The sequence below is a fragment of the Stenella coeruleoalba genome (assembly GCF_951394435.1).
Source record: "Stenella coeruleoalba genome assembly, chromosome: X".
NCBI classification, from domain to species: Eukaryota; Metazoa; Chordata; class Mammalia; order Artiodactyla; family Delphinidae; genus Stenella; species Stenella coeruleoalba.
The window spans coordinates 93,431,527-93,450,427 of NC_137152.1; the positions used below are offsets into that span (position 1 = coordinate 93,431,527).

Sequence of the window (18,901 nt, forward strand, 5' to 3'; positions counted from 1 at the left end):
TTGTAACAGTAAACAAAAAATTTTAATTATCTACATCTAAGACATATAAGCAATAGCAACATATTTTAGAAGGAAGGATGAGATCATTTAATGGAGAAAACAAATTCAGCATAAAAAAATTCTGGGATCTAATTTAAATTGTCTACAGATTACAAATTTTAAAAGTAAAATGTACTCCTTACTTTATGAACAGATATTATAAAATTTTAATGCCTTCAAAAATTAGACATATTTATAACATTAATGTCACTGTATATTAATATTTAATCCAAAAAGCTCTTATGTTTGTATGCACTAACATCTGAAAAGGAGGATGAAGTAGAGAAACAGCTCAGAGAGAGAGGAATTAATTTTGTATAAATCTCAAAAAATAACAGAAATTATGTAGAGAGAACAAATTAACTAAATTAATGGTTCCTATTAGCTTTAAATTTGTTGATCTCATTTTCAAGCAATTATTTAACCAGTAACAGTATTACTGAGTACCTACTATGTACAGTGCTAGGCGCTGTTTTGTTCTGATTACAAAACTATCACAAAAACAAGACCTATGAAACATCATTTGATGTTGTATCTAGGCTAGAAAGAATAATTTGTCAGAGGGATAGATGAAAAACTAATACAATAGGAGAAAATTGAAAATATAGAAATGTTATATGTGGCAATGTTAAAATCTAAAATTATGCACTCAAATGCTATTCTTAACACAATGAGAGAAATTGATATTGTTGTGGGTTCTTATAAAATCAGTATTCTCTGTCCATAATGATAAATGCAATTTTTTCACCTGCTAGGTAGAGGAGGTAGAAACTCAACTATTTTTTAAGCTACACAGAGCAGGTGGTGGCTTGCTTCATCAAACCTCTTAAACCAATGGGGAGATCAATACTTTAATTATACTGAAGGGGGAAAACACACACAACCTCATAAGTAGCCAATTTTTAAAAAGCCCAGTTAAAAATGAATCATAGGAAAAGATTAGAAGATAAGATTCACAGAAAAGGGTGACAGAAAGTTATGGCAGAAGAAAAACGTCAATTGAGAGTGAGGATACATTAGATATAGATATAGAAGGGATAAAGATGAGTGATATTTTCTAGCATGGTTTTCAATTCTATAAATGCAGTAGCAGTGCAAAAAAAAGATACTGAGTGATTATTTTTTAAAAATAGTGGCCCCTAAAACCACACATCTGTCATTGAATAAGTTTTAATAGTAATTATTTTTCAAAGCATCTTTGAAATGCCAGTATACTTTTTTAAGCTTCCCAAAACATGGTCATGTGATCCATAAACATTTATTGCTTTGAATAAGTAAAATGCTTAGTAGTTATCCATGTTAAGTGCACCAAAATTATTCTTTTAATTTTCTCAAAACAAAAAAAATCTCAGATCTGCTTTATTATTTCAAAACTATAAATTCAGTACTCTCAGTACATGAAGATGGCAATAAAGCTGACCCTCAGCAGCACATAGAACTTTTTCTGTATTAAAAATGGACCTGCACTGATTTTACACTCATTAACACAATGTCCTCCTCATTGCCAATAACACGCATTTGGAGAAAGCCCAGCCAGAGGGAGAAATGCTCCTTGACCAAGAAACAGACTAAAGTGAACCTGTGACTCTCAAATCGTCACACTGATTTAATCAACGATTATATAATTCAGTTCAATTTTAAGGAGTTTACACATATCCCAAGTAACTCAAAATCTGATAAAAAGCACACTATATACTTGTGACACGTACTTGGAAAAAAATGCTCATAACATATTTAATGCTACTGTGAGCTAAGGTGAATATCAACAATTATTATTATTTAGCACCAGGAATAAAAAAGAGATATCAAAGCAATAATTAAATATAATGACTAGATGAGTATAAAGTATTCTGTTAATTGTATATGTAACTTTCTATTTCTCTCCTAAGAATTTCCTATTGTCTTTTAGTAGTTAGTCCCTTGAAATAGATCTTAAGATGGTCCTATTATTTACCGTTTATTTGATAATCTTTAAATACTCAGATTTAATGATTATAAAAGTTGCCCACTTAAATCTCATTATTGAAAAAGATACCTGTTCTTCTGCTCTTGCTGCAATAACTGAGCAGCTATTTTCCTCAAATCCGTTACTTCTTTCAAACCATCATCTTCTTCCTCGGCAAGTAATTGCTCTTTCCCAAGTCTGAAAGGTGACACAAACACGGTTATCCAAAAAGTAAGGCAGATGATATTTTATGCCAGCTTCCAAATGTAGAAACCATTTTTTATTTTTAATAGCATGTGAAAGCTAAAGCCCTATAACGTCCTTGTATTTAAAATGTTAAAATAAGAAATAAAGAATATTTAAGGAATATAAAAACATATCTATCCTCTCAATAGGCAACGTGGCATACTGGTTATATTAATATAATTAATGGCTAACAGGTAAACTGTACCACCATTTTGTAATTTCTGAAATGTGTAATGGCCATAGTAATTTAACAATGCATATTCTCCATCTTGAGTGTAATAAAGACCACAGAGCTCTATTTGGCCTATCTTTAGAGATAGAAAATGTTATGAAAATCTCTCATTTTATCAAGCCACTCTACTCTTATCAGTTTATTCATTTTGATTTTCAAAATCTCTATGTAAGATGTTTAAGTAGTAGAAATGCAAAATAGATTGACAGACTGGCAATTTGCCAAAAAACACTCATTAAAATATATAGTTTTATCATTCAAACAGAACAAAGAAATTTTAAAATTGTCCTCCAAAGTCTAGTAATTTTACCCCAAAGGTATTTCATTTAAAAAATAGTACCAAGCCTAAGACTCTGTATCTTTACCATATCTTGCATGCCACTGGAGACTCAAGTATAGGCAACTGTCCTCATGAGATAAGGTGAGAAAGTAAGAGATGAACGAAATATAGAGTACAAGACAAAGCACTGTATCTCCCTATGGGGTACCAGAGATGATTAATTAATGACTGTTAAAAAGTTACCAATGAGGTCATTTGGGGGAAGCACAATGCAGAGAAAAGAGAAAAACTTGGGGATCAGAGAGAGAGAGCTAGGTTCACACCCGAGGTTCTAGTGGACACTAGCTAAGTAGTTCTAGACAAGAAACTTCAGTCTCCGAGCTTCACCTTCCTCATCTGTAAAAATGTGGACAATATCGATCCCACAGGATTTAGTGAAGATTAAGAAACATGGCAAAGCACATAGCACAGATCCTGGTATATGGTAGGTATTCAACAAATGCTCCTTCCTTCCTGCAGCTATGAAGTAACTTGAAGGAGTGACTGAAAAATGTGGTAGGTCATATTCCATCATTTCATAAGATAAATGATACAGAAAAGATCCAAAGTACAATTATTTTAATAAAATAGAGAAGTAAATACCCTTAAAATTACCATAACCAGTCTGATGAAACAGAAAGTGTATTAGACCAAGAGTCAGAACACCTGAGTTCCAGACATTTGAAACTCCAAGCCTCAGTATCCTTATTGGTTAAATTATGCCAATACCATCTGTTTTAAAGAGTTGTTAGATAGCTCAAATGAGGCAATGTATGGGAAGGTACAGTATTCTTCAGTAATAATAATGGGTGATATTATAATTACACTTATAGGGGAAAACAGAGTATATACTACACTCAACTTAATATGTTCAGTATAATTTTCAGTTTAATTGAGGAATGCAGACAGATGAAATATTCACAAATTAACTATCTGAACTTAACAGGTAAATGAACAAAAAAAATATTCGTTCAAGTAGAAATATCTAAAGAATATTTCAAGTATTAGTAAGTAACATTTCAATTTGAGAATTAGTGTGTGCTTACCTTTTTTCATCTCCCAATTCTTCATTTTTCTGAGATTTTTCAGGGCCTTTTTCTTTTCCCTTATATAAAAGAAAGTTATTTTAAAATGTATTGTTCACTTTTGTGAGATTAAGGAGAACATGTTATTAATACTTGTTCAAAGTTTTCTTTACCTTAAGGAAAGTGACAAATGATCCAATAGGTGCATCTCCCTGTTCAGGAACTGCTACATCATCTGTGTTGGGGTCAGTAAAATCATACACCTCCTGGTCTAAGTATAGATTAATATTTATTAGAAAATATGAATAGTAAACAGTATTCTCTGACACTGCAGTGCTTAGAAAAAAGTATATTTTCCCAATAAAAGAGTTGGCCAAAGATACTATAATTTTTTAAAGGCCATTTTAAATAAAATATTCATTTTTAATAAGACCTATGTACATGATATAAAAATAGCAGACACCATATGAATTACCTTTCTGAGAATCAGGTTTACTTCCTACTGAGTGACTGTCATTTCTTGATGTCTGCTCTCTATTTGATTCCGAGACTTGAGAATGAAGGCTGATTGTGTCGTCATCTGATGGCTGAACAGAATAAGCAAAAAGTAAAAATGAGGCGTTTTAAACATATGATAAGGATTAAGTTGCTTTAATATCACATCTTAAGTATAGAACATCTGATTTAAATCTCCAGTTTTCAAACCAAAAATTAATATGAGGTTTACTGTTCTGCTTTTTAAAATGTGCATGTCTTTTTTTCATTTGAAGTCATAAAATGCATGATGATCATATTTTTAAGCAAAAGAAATCAAGTGTGTGCAAGTGTCTATTTCAAAGCTCTAATAAAATTTTAAAATAAAACAGTTCAGCAATAGAGAAGACTCACTTCCGTTGTAGACAATCGTTTCTCTCCGTTATCACTTCCAATTCCAGAGTCAGGGCCATGATTTTTATTTGGATAAAAATCTTCCATACTATGGAAATACAAATTCTAAGGGCAGTTAGGGTTTTCTTCTTAAATAGATAATACATAATTGACCTAAAATCTCCCTAGATAATACAGTCTTACACATTTTTGATATGTAGGATCCTTAAAGACATGAGGAGAAAAATATCAGATCATACAAAACACTTTATTCATGTCCCTCATGTAATATTTTTCTTTCATGTGCTCTGTTGTAAAAACTTAACAATAGCTTATTATTTCTCCTGAGAGATTCAGAAAAGCAGACAGCCCTGCTAGAAAATCATCTTGATAAAGACCTATTTTTATCAGTTTGACAAATTTCACCACAGAATGCTGAAATGTTTTTTAACTTTAATTCATAGTTTTTTCTTCATTATCTTTAAAAATATATTTTAGATTTGTAAATAAGGCCCATTTAGTAATTAAGAAAAGAGAAAAAAGGCAAAAAAAAGTCTGTGACTCATTGAATAAGCAATTGTTTTGGTGTGAGGATAGAGCTGTCCTTGCAAATTTCTGAATTACAGTATGCCACCCAGGTTGCAAAATATTTTTCACTTTAATTTGCAAATTTACTATACACTCTACAGTGACCACTGATTATGTGCCAAGAATTGGGCTAGGTGCTTTAAAGGTAATACCTTATACATTCCTTGTGAAAACTCTAGCAGGTTAGTGGTGCTTTTTCATTTCATGGAAGAGGAAAGTGAGGCCAGGAGGGGTTGAAAAAATTGCCCAATGACACGCAACTTGCAAATGGCAGTCTAAATTTGTTCCCAAGATTATCTAACACTAAAGTCCCTAATCTTAATCACTATGCTATACTCCCTCCCCAAATACTGATTTTATACTTTTCAAAAGTATATCAACAAACTTAGGGAAGCAATTACCAAGTGTCAAGGCACTATGCTGAACACCTGAGATGAGATGAATTTTAAAATGTTTGGCTTCAAAGGGCTCTCAGCCCAGAGGGGAAGGGAGTATGTTTATATGTTTTGAAGAATATGACAAAGGTAAATATAAAGTGCTGTGAGAAAAGAGAGATTAACTAATTCTCCTTGGTAAGGTTAGGAAAGGCCTCATCCAAGAAAGTGGCATTTGAGATGAATCTTGAAGGATGAAAAGAGGCAACAATTGCTAGCATTTGTTGAGCGTCTACATTGTGTTAGATACTATGCCAGGTACACATCATATTTTATTTATAATCCTTACATTATACAATTTACGCATTATTTCTTTTTACAAATGAAGATAATACAGCTTATAAAAGTTAACTTCCCAAGGGGAAAAATTATGACATTTACTGAATATTATTCATTGAACTAGTTGCCAAGCACACATTTAATTCTCACAACAAGCTTATGAAGTGTGTATTGCTAACATTTTAAATAAAGAAACAGGCTCAGAGAGATTAAATAATTTACACAGCCCACAGAGGAATTAAGAGAGAGGTTAAACCATGATTAGAACTGAAATCCATCTGACTGCACTGCACAATAATGCATCCATGTACTATACTAAAATACATTGGTGTATTCGTAATAGACGATAATGATAATAATAAGCTATTTGTTGAGGAATTATTATGGATAAGACATTGTGTTAAGTACTCTATATACATTATTTCATTTAATCCTGACAGCATCCATATGGTTATTTCCCTTTTCATATATAATAAAGCTGAGAACCAGAGATATCATGACACAAGGACATACAGTTATTAAGGGTCGGAGAAGAGCTTCACAGGCATATTATGTCTGACTCCAAAAGCTGATGATAAGTATAGCTACTGTAATGCCTATGTAAAATAAAGAGTTTACAAAATAGTCAAGGCACAGAAAGTAGTAAGAACCATATAGCCAAGAACATGAGTGTGAAACTCAAAGTACGAGAACTGTGAGTGAGAGATAAGCACACTCAAAAGCCAACTCATAAATAAACTCTATTGACCTGCACTGTCCAATACAGTAGCCACCAGTCATATATGGCTATTGAGCATCTGAAATGTGACTAGTCCAAATTGAGACATGCTATAAATGTAAAATACATACTAGATTTCAAAGATTTAAAAGGAAGAAAAAGAATGTGAAATAACTTACTAATTTTTTACATTTAATTATAAGTTGAAATGACATGATATATTGGGTTAAGTAACATACATTATTAAAATTAATTTCACCTGCTTATTACTTTTAAGTGGGCTACAAGAAAATTTAAAATTACTTACGTGGCTCACATTGCCTTTCTATTGGACGGCACTGCTAGAGAACATCTCCAAAATATATCTCAATTCTGTCCACTCCTTTTAATCTCTACTGCAATAACCCTATTCAAGACCCCTTGATCTCTTGGCAGTACCACAACAACCTAACTAGTCCCTGTACTTCTACTCTTGTATACTTCCAATGTATTCTCTCTGTAAGAGCCAAAATAGTTTTTTTTAACATAATTCAGATCATGTTATTCTCCTGTTTATAACTGTCCAATGACTTCCCACTGTACTTTAAATAAAATTCAAACTCCTTACCACAGCCTCCAAAGCCCCCACATGACTTCAGCCCTGACTACCTCTCCAAAATCAACTTGTACCACAATGCTGGCCTCCTTTCAGCTTTTTAACACAGCAAGTTTCTTCCTAACTTAACGCCTTTGCACATGGCATTATTTCTGCCTGAAATGCTCTTCCCCCCACTCTTGCCACAGCTAGCTTGCTTTTCTCCTTCCACGTCTTGACTTAAAACCTCACCTTCTCAGAGACATTCCCTGACCACACTCCTGAAACCTGTTCCTTTCTTTCAAAGCAGTCACCACAATTTGAAATTATATGTGTGTGTGTGTGTGTGTTCTTGCTTTATTTACTGACTGACATCCTCCACTAGAATGTGAGCTTCATGAGAGCCAAGGCCAATGTGTATATAATTAAATAAAACATACCCTGAACCTGCCGGTAGGCATTCAACTGATTTTATTTATTTATTTATTTATTTATTTATTTATTTATTTATTTTTGCAGTACGCGGGCTTCTCACTGTTATGGCCTCTCCCGTTGCAGAGCACAGGCTCCGGACACGCAGGCTCAAGCGGCTATGGCTCACGGGCCCAGCCGCTCCGCGGCATGTGGGATCTTCCCGGACCGGGGCATGAACCCGTGTCCCCTGCATCGGCAGGCGGACTCTCAACCACTGCACCACCAGGGAAGCCCCAACTGATATTTTTAAAATAAATAAATGACTAATACAATGAATGCTGTTACTAAAGTAATTTTTAAATAAATATAAAGCATACTAATAGAGATTAGTATATGAATTAATTCTAATTTTTATAGAATTGTTTGGTCTACTATCTTTTATAATATTAAACAAAATAATCTTTGGGAACTAAATTTAATGTTCTGATATTTAATTCTACTGAGGCAACAAAAATATTCAAGAAAAAGTCCTATTTGTGAATTCAAGAACTTGCACTGTTAACAACAGTATACTCTCATCCAACTCCAAATTATTTTCCATGCTACTAGACGGAATTATGTTTTCATAAAATTGTTCAGACCAATCTACATCTCGAAAGGATGAATTAAAAACAAAATATCAAATCTAACATTTCAAAATCTCATGAGTAGAAAAACACCAATATCATAGAGAACATCAATGGTAACTCAACTTTGATCCAGACATAAAGAATATGAAGGTGAAAGGTATCCCGAAATGTCTTGCTCTTCCACTAACCTCAGTTCAAAGTCAAATTCTACTTGTTATTTGAAACGTACAACAGAGTGATCACAGGAGTAAATTAACAGTTGTCAAGTGCTGAGAAATTAGTGTTTCTGTACTATAATGTCAAATCTTTACATTTTACTACTAAAAGCTTTAATAATAAATTTTTGAGAAAATTCCAAATGTATTCTAGTATACCAAAAGTTCATTCTATGATGGTGATATTTCACTTCAGCCAATTATTTAACACTGGGCCAATCAGTCTAAGTATATTCAGTATACCTGAGATTAATAAATATCTTTTATATAGAAAGAAGACACAATCATCATGAAATGAGACTGTCAGAATATTACATTACCTGTCTGTGAGAGGTTGGGAGGGCATTCTTTTACTCAATGATGGAAGATCCAGAGAATCTGGTTTCTTATCCATTCTGCAACATGCTTGGATATTTAAGTATTTAAATATGTGTACTTTACCTTTTAAACATATCTGTCAGTAAATAACAAAGATTTAATTATATAGGTCCAAATATAAATGTCATCTACCAATTTATTGATAAATTTTAATAATCTCAAATTATTCGGAGACATAACAATCATGAGAGATACTTTGCATATTTAAATAATTTGTACTTCTGACACTAGGTGAAAAAAATCTGACAACACTGATACCAACTAAAATTCTATTGCGGTCTCTGTTCTTATTAGAAAAAATAAGTTAATTTTTCTGTATTTCACTGGGTTTTTTGTTAAAAGCACAATGTACAAACCACTAAACAATATAAAATTTATAATTCATGAAAGTTGCCTTTATTCGAAAAAATGAAAAGAAATATATTCATTGTAGTGGTGAGAACAGAAAATAATAATCCATGTAATTCTTTAAAGTAATCTCATCAGAATCACTAAGTCATTTGGGCTAAACACTGGAAGAAAGCTAATCAAAAGAATGTAAATATAGGAAAAATGAATTTGTTGAAAGGTGTGACGGTAGGCCAGTTAGAATAAAATAAAGCTTTAAATGGCCAATTCAACTAAGACAATATCCTGAAAAGTTATTTTCATTGGTGATAAAGAAAAGGAATAATGAAGGGAAAAATACTATGTGAAAGAAAATATTCTATATAAAAAAGATAGACAATGCACAGTAGGGAAACAGTAAGTCAGCTTTACAAAGGTTAACTACAGTCACCATAAGTGTTATCGAATAAATATTTCTCAAAAATTAGAATAAAAAATGTTTTGTTTTATGGGCACACATAACCTAGCAACACACAAAACAATGAACAAAGAAAACAGTAAGAAAAGTACATTAGAATGTAATTATCATTCCACGTAGAAAGGATAAACCTAATAGATACCAGATCTGACCTGACCACTGAAAAACTTCATTTAAGAGGAAAATTTAAAACATCTGAGCTATTAGAATATAAATACATTACCAATTAAAATGTATCCTATTATCTGTCCAAATTATTTTTAAAAATTATCTATTTCCAAATTAAATGATGGCAAATTACTTTCTTTTGTAAATTTAATTTATATCATAATAATTCATGTACATAGTTTTAAAAATCAAAGTGAATTACAAAACTGATAACAAAAACTTAATCCCCCATTCCACCCCTTTCAATCTCTAAGACCCAGTCCTCACATTCAACTCTTTCAGTTGGTTTCTGCTTTTTACCTTCATATTTATAAATAACATGGGTCTAATGCTATTTTTTTATTTTTCAATTATATATTTTATTTATTGAGGTCTTACTAAGGAAGATGAGGACTTAGATTCCTTATGTTACCACTACCACTGAGGCATGAGATAGATGGGCTCCTGGCTGAGCAGCTGGAACCTGTCCCCTGTGGACAGATATTCCAAGATAAAGATAATGGCAGGAGCAAGGAGGAGCTGAGTCCTGCTTGGATGAAAGATAAAGAGACCATGTATTTCTCATTCTTGAGGTCAAGGAGACCTCCCCAACTACACATGCGCAGAAAGGTTCCTCAGAGGTCAGAGAAGGGAGGGGGCGCCAGACCATAATATGTTTGGTTAACTTCCCAGAAATCCTTGCACTGGAATCCATCTGGCTGAAAGAGGCATGCGCACACAGGAGAGGACCCTGAGTTAAACCAAATATGGACTCAGAGCCAGGCAAAGTGAGATGATTGGCCAGAGGAACCCGGAAGAACTGCCCTATATAAGTGATTTGAATCACCTCTCTGGTGCCCTCCTGCTCATTAAGGAGGACGCCCACACCCTTTCTCTCCAGGTGTGTATCTCAGCTTTGCTTCTGTCTTAGTTTCTCTGTGTGCTCTCCCACTTGTGCTGTGTCTCTAAACTTTGTACCTGTTTTTACAGTTTTTGCCTCCTTGAAACATTCTTGCTTTCAAACGTGGCAAGAGCCAGGGAAACTTTGTTTCTAGCCTCTAGCCCCTGGTGGTCTAGTGGCTAGGATTCCTGGTTTTCACCCAGTCTACCCAGGTTCAATTCCTGGGCAGGGAATTAAGATCTCACCTCAAGCCATCGCTCACTGCTGTCTCCACAAGATCACCACCACTATCACATATCATCAAACCACCTTCCTCCCATCCCCAATCCCTACCAACTCATATAAACATACTTCCTCCCTCTTCAGAAGCATAACATAGTGGTTAGAGCATGGATTCTGGAGTCAGACTACCTTGGTCTGAAACCAGGCTCCACCATATGCTAGCCGTGTGACCTTGGACAAGTCACTAAACATCTATGCCTCTGTTTCCTCCTATATAAAATGAGGTATAATGACAGTACCTGTTTTATAGGGTTGCTATAAGAAATGAATTAATGCATGTAAAGCATTTTCAACAGTGCCTGGAGCATGGTAAGTGCCATATAAATCTCTGCTATTATTATAACTATGTCACAATTTTTCATTAAATCAAAATCCAGTATGTACAATATTATGACCAAGAAAATATTCACAGATGAGCTACACAGGTTAGTTAGATTACACTTCCTTTCTCCTGTAAGTTTTTTTTTCCCTAAAATGACTACTTGTCCCATTTTTTTCCTCTGCATAATTTTCTGTATGCCTATTACTAATTCATTCCTGACTCTGACAGAACTGTAAAACATCGCTCCATATTGACAAACACATCAAGTCAGGTATCAATTTCTTTCTTCTTTTTCTATTTTCTTTTTGGAGACAACCCCCCTATTCCAAACTGACTTGTTGCTCTCTAGGTCTATGCATACCTGTTTATCTTGGACATGAATTCTTTCTTAATTTACTCCCTCATTTTGATATAGTATATCCTCTGCTAGCTTCCTAGTAAAGGGTGCAGGAGAGCTAAAATTTCTGAGATCTTTCATGTTTGAAACTTTTTTCTATCTTACATTTAACTGATAGTTTGACTTTATAAAGTTGGAGATATTTCCTCAGTCTTTGAAGGCATCATTCTAACATCTTCTAGCTTCCCATGCTGCTGCTGAGAAGTCATTCTGATTACCACCGCTATGAATGTGACCCATTTTGTTTCAATGGAAGCCTTTCAGTGTTTTTGGTCTTTCATGTTAGAAATTATTTCTGCAATATCTAGTGATCCATTGCTGTCTGTTCATTTTCAAAGTGAAACAATAAGAAGTCAAATGGAAGCTCTATGTATGAGGGAGAAGTTTGTCAACGGTGAGCCTCACTGTCTAGATTTCAGACAGTGACTGCACACTTCTTCAGGGGCCTGCCAACGATCAGTATATCTATAGGTCTTTTCTCCTAGTTCAGTCAGTTTACCAAGAGAGAAATCCACCAACTCTGCCTGAGATATATAAGAGAGGCTGCAAGTATTCTGGGAGCCAAGCAAGAGACATCTACTGGAGAGTCCCAGCATTCAGTATGTAAGCATTCACTGTTTCCAGTATGGGGTCTCACCCCTACCCACAGCTGTACCTGGAGCCCCTGACTCTGGTTGAGTCTCTCTATAGCTGTGCTGTCCAATACAGTAGTCACTAGCCACATGTGGCTATTTAAATTTAAATTTAATCTAAATAAAACTAAAAATGTAATTCTTCAGTCACACTATGTACTCTCAAGTGCTCATTAGCCACTTGTGGCTACCACACTGCAGGTTTAGAACATTTCCATCATCACAGAAAGTTCTAATAGACAGTGCTGCTCTAAAGAGTAAACTCCAGGCTTATATTGAGGCAAGGAACTATACTCATTTGGCTGCTGAGCTGAGGAGGAGAATCTGAGAGAATCCACCTACTCCTCAGAGTAAACCCTAGGCTTCTGCTAAGGCAAGGGAGGGGAAGTCATGTAGCTGTGGAGCTAAGGACAAGAATCAGAGTGTCAACCTAGACCTGTAGTATCAAATATGTTAACCACTAGTCATGTAAACCTATTTAACTTTCAATTAATCAAAATGAAATTAAATTGAAAATTTGGTTCCTTAGTCGCACTAGCCATATTTCAAGTACTCAATAGCAGGTGGCTATGGTATTAGACATCACATGTTATAGAACACTCCAATCATTCAGAAAGTTTACTGGATATCAAAGCCTTAGATATTCTACAGCCCTTCATGTTTTCAGTCTTTCATACCTATATTTGTAGTTACATGATTCCTTCAATAATCACAAAAGAAACAGTCAAGCCATTCCCAGGTTTAACACAGTAAAATCAACTTGCTTCTTGTTGCCTTCTCCCACAGCAGACACAGTTTCAGCTTTCCCCGTCCTGCTAGGGCAGCTACTACCAGGACCCCAGCCAGCCTAAAAAGGCACCTCCTTTGCAATGAGTGGAATGCACCTTTGTAGGAAGAAAAAGGCAACCTGTCTTCTGGATGTATACAAACCCAGTGCCAGGGCATGTAGGTTAGAAATAGAGTGCAGGCTGGCATTTCACTACCATGTGCCTCCTCAGCCAGATACTCTTGTGCCGTGTAAGTAGAGATCCTAGTTACCACTATTTCACTTATTTTCCATTTTCCAACATTCTGTTGCCATCTCTCCCCTGCTGTCCTCTTCTGTCTCGTTCTTTGTCCTCGTGGGTTTACAGCTTAGTGGATTCCTATGCTATCATTTTAGTGGATTCCATGTGGATTTAATTCTCAAACTAAAAGTATGAATTAAAACTTTTCCACTTGTATATTTTTCTTTCTGTTATGATTCCACCTATCAGTGCTAAAAATGTATTCCAATCAATCACACAACAAATCTCAAGTAGATATATACCTGAGTAGGACAGAGGTAGAGACTCCATAGTCTATCCTTTTAAAATAACATAGACAACCAGAATTATCAGTTCACAAGCAGAAAGTTGATATCTGGGTGATCCAAATCCTAATCTCTAGAAAGTACGCTAAACCTCCTGCCAAAGTGAAAAAGTCACTTCTCAGAAAAACTCTTTGAGACAATACCTCAAAAACAAATTGACTCTTAATTCTGATGCTTTTTGATTTACCAGTAACAGATATAATTCTTAATAAAAATAGAAGAAACAAGTATCATTGTTTAAAATTACAAACCTGCGCTGGTGGTACTTGCAATGGATTGTTATCCAAAATTATTACTTGTAAATGATGCAGCTTCCTGTAACAAACTGGAATTTCGGTCACTTTATTACAAGAGAAATCCAGCTTGACTAAGGGAAGATCTCCTAATTCTGTTCAGGAATAAAAAATAATTAAATTAAATTCTACATAGGTACTCTCTTATTCACGTGAGTAAGAACAGTGAGCATCTTACCATCTGGCAATACATGAAGATTATTTCTTCTTATATTTAGCTCTCTAAGTGATTGTAATTTTCCCATTTGTTGGGGAAGAACCTGAATCTCATTGCAGCTAATATCCTAAGGAAAACAAGAAAATAAAATTATAACAAACTAACAGAGAAATAGAGATGTATTTCAACTTTTAAATTAAAGTACATGGCTAATAGCTAGTAAAAGTCACCTCTAATGTCATTTCTCTAAACATTGATTATCAGGCAGATTTCCATTTATATTACATCGAGAAATCAACTCAGCACAGTTAACATACATTTTTCTGTGCAAAAATGTAAGGTTACAACTTAGTACTACATAAGTAGTACATAAGTCAGCCTTTTGAAAATCTCAACTAAAGACCACTCTTACCAACTAAAAACAGAAGTAAGGATGATCCAGGTGCTCTTCATTCATAGGTAAAAATGAAAGACAACTATCAATCATTGTGATAATTTGTCAATTATAGTAGTTGTTTTGAGATACTTGGTTGGGCAGAAGCTGAGAAAGTCAAGGATTTACAGATGTGAGCTGAAGAACCAAAGACCATGGTCAGAATCGATTTAACTAAACCTATTTCTCAAAGGGATACAAAACATGAGGGATTACAAGCTCAAAATTTTGTGGCTCACGTCATAACCAGAAGGCATTCTAGGAGATCTAATCAGAAATATCTCAGGGTTAGGTTAAAATGCAAACCCCAATTTAAAAGTAAACAATACCACCTTTCCATAATATGAGGATAAAGGCACAGCTTAAATTATTTACTTGTGGTCCCTCTCCCTCCCCTTTCTTACTATCACATCAAAAAAAAGGGAAGAAAAATCTGCAACAAGATCTCAGGCAGCAGTCATTCCAGACACACTGCAAATGAAATTCATGTTGTACTGCAACTGCCCCCAATTTCCAACTTTCTGGAACTGACATTAGCTTGGAGGGAGAGGAGTGGCACATACATATATTGTTTTATCAAAAGTAAAAAAGGCAGGAGGGTAAATTCAAAAGAAGATAAAGAATATTAAATAATATCTAATCATCTAACCCACAGATGATTTAAAAAATGTATCCTACATAATTCTTTCCAACTATATCTAAGGCATCTTCATTCAACAACAAATATTTATCAAATACAAACTATTTGTTAGGCACTGTTGTAGGTGCTGGGGACACATCAATGAATAAAACAAACAAAAATTCCTGCCTTCACAGCTCCTTATGGAACTTGCATTCTAACAAGGGGAGTAGATTATACAATATGCTAGAAGGTGATAAGTGCTATGGAAGAAAAAAACAGAGCAGGGTAAAGGAAAATGGCAGTACTAGTAATAGTGGGGAGGGATATTAGCAATTTAGACTGTTTCATAAAGAAGCTGATATTTGAGCAACATTATCAGAGGTGAGAGTATGAGCCATGCCAATACATAAGAAAGGAATATTCCAGACAGAAGGAACAATAAATGTAAAGGCTCTTAGGCAAAGCATGTGTGACATGTACTAAGAACAGCAAGGAATCCCATGTAGCTAGAGGGAAGTGGGCAAGGGGAAAGCTAGGATGGAGGGAGGGGTAAGACTTCGGCTTTTACTCAGAGACATGGGCAGGTACCAGAAACTTTTAAACAGAGGTATGACATGATCTCACTTATGTTTTGACAGGATCACCTTAGCTGTTGTGTTGAAGATAGGCTATTGTCCAAATGATGGATAATAAAATTTTGGGAAAATGCCCATTAAAGCAAATACTATGGCTTCCTCCCGAAGGTGCCTAATACTGAAGATTTCCATACAAAAAAATCCATAAGAATTTGATAGGTAGCTGCCACTTCCCAGAAGAAATAAACCCAGGCACAGGATACTGACCCACTCACCAATGGGTACTCTACAAAATACTCTGCTGGGGATTGAAGGCCTGAGAGTATTTCCTAGATCTAATGACAGAACTTCACTATAGCTGGCTACCACACTCTTATGGAATAGTGTCCTGGGAAAACATTCCAATGACAGGTAATACCCACAAATTCACTGTGTGATTTAAAACTGTCAATTAGCCAGCCTAATGCAACCTACCCACCATTACTAATTTTGAGAGTTTAAAGCACAATAATTTTATAGTGCCTACTAAAATAATGGTTAATATTTTTTCACATTCTATTTAAATAAAAATACTACACTAAATCTAAAAATCCTAAATATTTTTGAAATTTCATTTATCCAAAAACTATCTCATGTAATACAATTTAGAACATAGGGCCAAAAACTGAATGAAAAAGAAATTACAGAGCCACAGAATCTTAAAGTAGAATATATATATAAAATCTTTAAAAACGTTAACAGTGTGCAGGGCAAAGAAAGTAATGGGTCCCTTGTAATATGAATTTGTTAGACCACAAGTTAGATCACATCTTCTGTTCATTTGTGAGTGTAACATTAAAAGAGACCTTAATAAAAGGGAGCATTACCAGTATAGACATAGCTAAAGATAAAAAGTAATAAAAAATAGAAATATAGAAAATATGAAAAGGAATAAAATAAAGATGTTTAAGCTACAGAAAAACAGGTCTTAGAGTTTGGTAAAATGGAGAGCAGACATACAACAGATTACAAATATCCGAAGGGAAGAAAAGTTGTCATTATCTATATACTTCTTCACATGGTAGTCCCAGGACCAATGGATAAAAGTGATGGGGCATGTATCTTAATTCAAAGTAAGAAAGATAACAAAGTTCTGCAAAAGAGAATTAGGGCTGCCTCAGATACACACACGCGAAGATTTGTCCACCATTGAAAATATACAACTAGATGTGTCAGGGATTCCTGTGTTAGGAAGTGGTTATATCTGATCACTTATAAGATCTCTTACAATATTAAAATTCTGTGGTTCTACAACATAACAAGACTAAGTTCAAGGAAGTTTCTTTGCATTACAATTGCACACGTAGGTATTCTCTAATGAATAAAAAAGAAAAGACATTCCTGAAATTTCTCTTCCTTACATTCTATTTGCACATTAATTTCCCATTATAAAACTGTATATACATTCCTCAAGAAAACTTTTGGCCCTCCACACATTAAAAAGTCATATTTATGAACACTTTTTAAAAGAATCTATGTATTGGGAAAGCATTACTCAAGATCAAACAGAAAATAAAAATAAACAGCATGGTATATTGTATGAGGTAGAAGTAACAGAAAAATGTGAAAACAGCTCAGTGCTTTGAAGATTTGATTATGTTTCTCTCAGAGTTCAATGTCCTTTAATACCTACAATGGTACGTTCAAAGTAATTACTTTAAATTATTCCTATGTTTCTATAATCAATTATATCAATTTCTATAATCAATTATATAAATGTCCTCTTTCCATTTATCTTGGTTCCATTTATCTTGGTGTCATAAAATCACACAAGGATATAGGAGAGGAAGGTCATTTTATTAATTCTACTGTTTGTAGGCACTGTACTCTCCTCTCTCTGACGCTTTCATAGAAGCCCTGTAAAACCTTAAAAAAAAAACCCACCTTATCTCTTCCTGGTCTAAAGACCTCTACTGTCCACAAGATGGATAGACAAATGCTTATTTGTTTGAAAGCATTTAAGACTTGTAATCAAGCCTTCTAACCTCACTAGGACTGAGGAACAACCAGGCTTTTATTGTAGCTGTGAGCTAAAATCAGACATAAGCAATGGTATCTCAAAATTTCACTAAAGTGAACTTAGGCATATATCAAGTTATTTTTTTTAATTACAGTGAAATTCCATAAAGGAATTAATCTTCAGAAATATAAAGGTATGTATTATGCATATTATATACAATCGATGCAACTATTTTACTCACCAATTCCATTAAATCTTTTAACTTCCCGATTTCTTCTGGAATGGATACCAGTTTATTATTACTGAGGACCAAAACTTTAAGGGGAAGATCAAATAGGTATTTTGGCAATGTTGATAAAAGATTTCGACTGAAAAGAATAAGAAAGTCTCATTATGAGAAATATGTCTGAAACTTGACATGTTATGTTGAAAAAGAACAGATCACCTCAAAAGTAAATTTTCACTAAATAGTAACTATCATTTAATGAGTGCTTACTTTGTAACAGGCTAAAATCTTTACATGCACTATCTCACTTAATCCTCATAGTAACCCCACAAGACTATTATCTCCATTATACAAGTAAAAATGAAGGTTAAAATTGCTTAAGTGACTTGCCCAGGCACAACAGACTGCAAAGCCTGTGCTGTTACCTATGATATTGTCCTACACACCACCAGCCCTCAAAACCTAGAATTATTCTTCTGAGCTAGAAATTGCTAGAACCTTGCTCTCTGGCATAATTTCACTATATTCAATACCTCTACACCCCTAGGGAAAGGCTCCAAGGATAAATTTGCATGTGCTGTGTTCAAATTTATGAAAGAATGAATAGAATTATATCTTTAAAAACATGTAGTAACCCTAACCCATTCGCTTTTGTTATGGGTTTATGGTAGAACAGTCTACTAGCACCTTTATCTCAGTTCAAAGTTGATACAACATTCCTGTCTCTGTGCATACATTTAAATATAAGGACAACTAACATTTATTGAGTGCTTACTATGCGGCAGGCCATGTTCAGAGCACCTCACATGAATTAACTTGACTAACCCTCAAAACAACCTACTTTAGGAAGATAGACA

At 34.3% G+C, this 18,901-nt stretch overlaps 1 protein-coding gene across 4 annotated transcripts in view; it reads right to left on the minus strand.

Annotated features, from left to right (window-relative positions):
- LRCH2 (leucine rich repeats and calponin homology domain containing 2) overlaps positions 1 to 18,901 on the minus strand; it is a 102,963-nt gene that overhangs the window by 48,237 nt on the left and 35,825 nt on the right. For 3 of the 4 annotated variants that reach the window (XM_079909654.1, XM_079909657.1, XM_079909655.1), the window contains exons 3-11: positions 18,060 to 18,186; positions 14,211 to 14,316; positions 13,991 to 14,127; positions 8,845 to 8,978; positions 4,695 to 4,782; positions 4,282 to 4,393; positions 3,980 to 4,077; positions 3,828 to 3,886; positions 2,075 to 2,182 (exon numbers count right to left, since the gene is read on the minus strand). In XM_079909654.1, coding sequence (XP_079765780.1) covers positions 2,075 to 2,182; positions 3,828 to 3,886; positions 3,980 to 4,077; positions 4,282 to 4,393; positions 4,695 to 4,782; positions 8,845 to 8,978; positions 13,991 to 14,127; positions 14,211 to 14,316; positions 18,060 to 18,186 — 969 coding nt within the window. The remainder of the gene's footprint in view (positions 1 to 2,074; positions 2,183 to 3,827; positions 3,887 to 3,979; positions 4,078 to 4,281; positions 4,394 to 4,694; positions 4,783 to 8,844; positions 8,979 to 13,990; positions 14,128 to 14,210; positions 14,317 to 18,059; positions 18,187 to 18,901) is intronic. The other variant, XM_079909656.1, reaches the window with a different exon arrangement.